Source organism: Tympanuchus pallidicinctus, unplaced genomic scaffold (genome assembly GCF_026119805.1).
Source record: "Tympanuchus pallidicinctus isolate F22 unplaced genomic scaffold, pur_lepc_1.0 scaffold5, whole genome shotgun sequence".
Lineage (NCBI taxonomy): Eukaryota > Metazoa > Chordata > Aves > Galliformes > Phasianidae > Tympanuchus > Tympanuchus pallidicinctus.
Window position 1 is genome coordinate 17972489 of NW_026294769.1, and position 6000 is coordinate 17978488.

Genomic DNA, 6000 nt, shown 5'->3' on the forward strand with positions numbered 1-6000 from the left:
GGAACAGTTGTTTTTTTTCTTCCAGGTGAGCTCAATATAGAGTGAAAGCAAATGTCTGAGTCCTAGATTTGTGTTTGTTTTTTTTTACTTCTTGACAGTGAAGCTTGACCCCTCTAGAAAGGATTAAAATAGAAACATAAAGTGTTAATAGATAACTATTTAAGAAAGCCTTCTTATCTAGATGATTTCCAACAGTTTGAGGGGACTTCAAACAAACTTCAGTTTGTATTGTGGCCAAAGCTACTTTCAGGTAATTTGTTATTTCAGCGTGCCTTATTATTTGAACCTGTTTTCAAGTTTTGCATGATGTATTTATCTAATGTCTCTGCCTTTGAACTATTTATGGAATTATAGAGAGTTTTAGGATAACAAAAAAAAATCTTAATGTGGATTTTTATCTGCTCACAATTTTAAGGTACAATAAACTTCCTCCATGCTGACTGTGACAAATTCAGGCACCCGCTCCTCCACATTCAGAAGACTCCCACAGACTGTCCAGTTATTGCCATTGACAGCTTCAGGCACATGTATGTCTTTCCAGACTTCAGCGACCTGTCGTAAGTATTTTTTTTTGTTTTGGGTTCGTGTTGAGAACAAAGGAAATCATGCTGTATTTTAAACAGGATCACAATAGGAAGATGAGTAAATATGGAATAGGTAACAGTGCCTGCGCATAATTCAGTGTGAGAGTCCTAAAGTGGTATGAATCCATAGTGCAAGAAGGACATGGAGCTCATGGAGTGGGTCCAGAGGAGGGCCACAAAGATGATCTGGCTGGAGAGCTCTCCTATGAGGGAACGTTGAGGGAACTGGGCTTGTTTAGCTTGGAAAAGAGAAGGCTCCAGGGAGACCTCATTGTGGCCTTTCAGTACTTGAAGGATATGACTGTTGACAAGGGTGGATACTGATAGGACAAGGGGGAATGGTTTTAAACTGAGACAGGGGAGGTTTAGGTTAGATATTAGGAGGAAGTTTTTCACACAGAGCTGGAACAGGTTGCCCAAGGAGGTTGTGGATGCCCCATCCCTGGAGGCATTCAAGGCCAGGCTGGATGTGGCTCTGGGCAGCCTGGTCTGGTGGTTGGTGACCCTGCACATAGCAGGGGGGTTGAAACTAGATGATCATTGTGGTGCTTTTCAACCCAGGCCATTCTATGATTCTATGAATGGTGAAGTATTAATGTAAATGGAGTTCATTGCATTGTTCTAGAAGAGGATCTCATGCTGGATGCTGCTATTCTTTCAAAGTTTTGCTATTTTCCTTAGTAGTTAAGTATTTAGAGCCTGACGTGGTATCTGCAGTGGTGCTCTTTATGTAGCTATTAACTTGAAAAGTTTTAACACACATAGCATCTAAACACCACTTTGATAATTCCTCTTTACATCAGCCCATCCCTTCGTAATGTACTGCCTTGAAAGCAGCCATAGGAAGCACATACTTAGTTTCCTGGGCTCAGCTGAGGAGTGAAGGTGGGTACATTCTACCTTCAGGGACCTATAGGAGATCTTTGGGTGTTCTGTCTTTGTCTTCAGGTTGTGTGATAAACTCCATTTTCTGTCTCAAACGAGATAGCAAGCAGTGTATGTGCAGGTAAGCCTTGGGTAGGAATCTAAGCTTTGAGACTTCAGCTCTTGCCCACTCTTGCTTTTAAAAGCTCAATGTATTTTTATTATAGGTCACTTTGGTTGAGGCCAAAGATTCAAAGCTGATACTTAGCACACAAGGTGAACGTTCCAGCAGGCATTTTTCTACCTGAAATGTTTATGCTTGGAAGGAAGATTTGGTTGCAGCTTCTCCCTGTAATTCTCCACAGGCTTCTTCTGGAAGTGTGGTTCATCAGTCTTATGGATGTGTAACAGTGCTTTTCAGACATCTAAAGCTATGCATGTTGAAATCCTGATTGTGACCATTTTTCCCCTTTGGTGATCACCCTTTAAGGGTCTGTTGGATCTGGAGTGTTGCTGGTAGCAACCTCTCACCACGCTTTGTTCTGCTTTCGTAAATATAATCGTTGGTGTATTGAAGGATTCCTTACAATTCTGGCTCTATTCATAAATTATCTTTTGATTGTTTATATGATGATGCTCACATTAGCTTTTTTTTTTAATCTCATCTTTAATGCTTATTAGATCAACTTGCTTTAAGCTTCTTAGTCTGACATCTCCCAAATAATTCTGGATGCTGCAGTTTAGCATACTTGCTGTGGGTGACAGTAGATGATCTCAGATTAGATTTAAATTGATATCCTCTTAGTGCTTATCTCTAGTGTACGTGCAGTTATTCAGGCAGCGGAGAGCCTTTCAAAGATGTTTTGTCAATATTGCTACCCAACTGTCATTTGTATCTGTAAACTGTGCATTTGGAGCCTGCTGTTCCCTCTTACATGATGGTTAGTGGAGAGCTGAAGTGAGTATACAATGAAGTTATTGGCTGGCACAGCTCTGTGGGAGTTATTGAAAAGATGAAATACTTGCTGTGTTCTCAAGAGACGGGAAAGAAAAAGAAGCTGGTAGGATGCCTTAACCAACCACTTGCTTTCTGTCCTGTGCTAATCACTTAAAAGTAGGCATAGTGTGCCAGATGGACAGAAGTTGGCTACTCTAAGCAGTGCACTTTGTCTTCTGTGTTTGAACTTCACTTCTTATGGTTCATTTGTTTCAGAGTTCCAGGTAAACTGAAGCAATTTGTACTAGACTTGCATTCTGGAAAACTGCATAGAGAGTTTCATCATGGCCCTGATCCAACTGATGTAGCACCTGGACAGGTAAGGTTACAGAAAACACTCTTAATTTGGCCATTTAATAAAGACTTTTTTCCCCTCCTTGTTATAGGTGTACTTCTTAATGCTTATATGCTTTTAACTCCGGTTGCCTAAAAGAGCAGAAGTGGTTTCTATTTTGCTGTTTAACCAAAACTGCTTTTGGTTAAAGGGAGGGAGAACGTTAGGGGGAAACAGGCTCCTATTTGCCTTGTGTAATGAAAGAATGTAAGAGTAGCTGTTACCTCCACTGAAAAGTTTTGGGTTAGATGGTTGCTCTGAGCTCATAAGCTGCTCTTATTTCAGTGGGGAAAACTGATTTTATATATAGCTGTAGAAGTAAAATAGATCACTGTTGCTCTTACAACACACTGAGGGAATGCTTCTAAAGGGAAACATCAGTTGACTGTTTTAATTATTTACTTGTGGTCACCAGTTCAAGCAGGAGGCAGATTATTAGAGCGTCAGTGAAAGACTGATAAGCAGCAATAGGGCTTATCACTTTTATTAATGCAGTTAAAAAGCAGCATTAATGGTGCTCACACTGCATTTGTCAGTTCAGATTCCTGTTGGTTCTGCTCAAAGACTATTATACTCTGTATTTATGTGCATGGCAGTCATTCTTGGGATCTTTTCAGGAAGAAAAAGGAAAAGGATCTAGCAGATCTTTCTCCAGATACCTCATTGTTTAGCCTAGCAGGAGGCAGCAAAGAAAGGATGTGGTTACCAGCCCTGATTCCCTCTGCTCAGCCCCATCCGTCTGTGTCTCAGCTTTGTATCTTCATGATACACCCTTCTGCTCACATGCTTGGGGAAGAGTGTAAGTACAGGTCTGTCAGGCAACCTTCTCAATACTTCAGGCCCTGTCTAAAGACACATTTGTTTTTGGATACTGCTTTTGACTTAAATGGTTTATTTTCTAGGGCTTAAGGTGCTGTATTGGTCTCAGAGGACCCTTGCCTCGTATTAGAGAGCCTTGGGCTATCCCAGCACCCATAGGTCAGAGATTAAGGCCCCTTATCCTGGATATCTGTAGGGTGGAGTAAGGATGGCTCCATGCTAAAGATGTTGAGCACAGCCTCCTGTTGCTCTGCTCAAAGTTAATAGAATGAAAAGCAGAAAAGCCCCGGAGGAGGGGCAGGGCAGTAACATATAATGCAGGAGCGGAGGCTGGACCAGCAGCTGCAAAAGCCTGCAGATGGTTGAGCTGGGAACTGCTCCCAGTACTCTCCAGCCAGGTTGTGAACGGCTGGGCTCGCAGCAGAACTGGATGTTAAGGTCAGGGTTGTCTCTGATGCTGGAATACGCTGAACTTCCTGTGCCAACACTCCACTCCATGCACAGGTTGCTCAAGTAAACTCAAACTGGCATCGGGTTTTCTTTAGAGAAACAGCACTGAGGCTTGTGAGCAGTGCTGGTATCAGTGCCAGGTAGGGCGGCGTAAGGCTCTGTGAGCAGAGGATACCCATAGCTGCAGCCATTGGGAAGGAGCAAGTTGGCTGTGCTGTGCAACAGGAGGCAGGAGGGGTTGCCTTGGGCAGGGTGGGGATGAGTGTCTGCTTCTGAATGTTATGATGACTGACTGTTTAAACACGAAGGCTGAATTTTTCCCCTGGTAGTTCCTTTAGCTAGTAACTCCCTGTATTTCTCAAGAATTCAATGAGCAACTTGAGTTCAGGTCAGTGGGAGGAAAGGCAGATGTGGTTGAGTGGAGCTGGAGACTGAGGCAATCAGCTTAGGGCTGGACATACTTGGAAGCAACTGCAGTGTGTTGGAAGCTTGGCCAGGATGAAAGGAAACCTGCTAATTTGCTGAGTTCTGCTGCATATCTGGGCCAGGCTCACTGTGTGGAGCTGCGGACTAGCTTGTCTCCTTTCTCCCTTGAAAAATGCACCCAAAATCCAGTGTCCTTCATCTGTTTCCTTTCTCATCTGTGTATAGTATCCTGCCAGCACATGGAAGACATGCAAGCCTGTGCAATGGAAATACTGGACACAAATTAAACTGGAAGCTGCTGTCCCGTGTCATTTGTGTCCCTTGAGTTGCATGTGTTTCTTTTAGTTTTTATAGGAAATTAATTTTAAAGTATTTTGGCAGCAATTGCACTTTTGCCCTGGTGTCTCAAAAACGAACACACAAAGCACAGCACCTTCAAATCTGGCAAGTGGTGGACACTCAAGTCTACAGTAGGGTGCATTCAACATACTATTAAATCACTCGCGTAGAAACTTGCAGGCTGACCTTTTCAGCTCTGCTTACAGAATGCCTTAACTGAAGGTACTTAATTTGTGTCCGGGTGTTTATTCACCTGCTTGGGCCTTTGCACTTCCAATGAAAGCTGCTGGTTGTGCACACCCATCACTGTGTGGTGGAGGGGACTGATCATCACAATGAATCTAACGTGCACTGCTACTGTTCTGTTTTTCAGCCAATTCAGGATGTAGCCAGCAGCCCGCCAGAGAGCTCCTTCCAGAAACTGGCACCCAGTGAACATAGGTACACCTTATTGAGGGAAAAAGATGAACTTTAAAAACTTGAAATAATCTTGCAAGCCTTTCAGACAGCAGCATTGACTTCCGTGTGGTGGAAATAGTAAACCTATATTTTCATAATTCTACGTGTATTTTTATTTTGAATAAACTGAAAAATAATTTTTTTCTTCCCCAGGCTTGTAAATAAATTGATTTGGTGGGTCCTTCTGTACAGCATCTTTCCAACAGTACGTTCTTAACGCTCTAGTAAAATGCCAGAGACCCATCCAGACACTTGATGTAACAATTCTGTAAAACTTTTATAATCCAAATGAAGGTATCCCTGCCAGAGACATGCTGTTAACTTGCACTATCCCATTCAATAGGATTTTGGGGTTGTTTTCTGTGTAATCTTGGTAGTATGTGCTTTCTGTTCTTCATGTGAACAGCTCTCCTGGTAATCTATTTCTTTGTCACATTTTTCTCCAACTTGAGAGGGTCTTCTATTCTGGATACTTGGGAGGGGAATAAATTAAAGTTTTACAGAATCTTGTGTGGTGCTTTACTGGGTCTAAATGTTTAAGCAGTTCTGATTATTAAAATACTAAGTGAGGAAAGGTGAAGTTGTAATGGTAATGGCTGTATTTTGCATGGTAGGGCTGTACAGGCCAGCTCGTTTGCTGGAATGATGATATGTTACACAGTTGTGTTAAAACAACACCAGTGTTAGGGACACTTCAGAGCAGAAGAGGAGTAGGGCAGACACAGCAC

At 42.5% G+C, this 6000-nt stretch overlaps 1 protein-coding gene across 1 annotated transcript in view; it reads left to right on the forward strand.

The window, feature by feature from the left end:
* The window catches only part of ERP44 (endoplasmic reticulum protein 44), a 46321-nt gene extending 40544 nt beyond the window's left edge, over positions 1-5777 (forward strand). Inside the window, exons 10-12 of the mRNA XM_052704153.1 lie at positions 416-557; positions 2662-2764; positions 5187-5777. Coding sequence (XP_052560113.1) covers positions 416-557; positions 2662-2764; positions 5187-5288 — 347 coding nt within the window. The 3' untranslated portion in view covers positions 5289-5777. The remainder of the gene's footprint in view (positions 1-415; positions 558-2661; positions 2765-5186) is intronic.
* Positions 5778-6000: the final 223 nt, after the last annotated feature.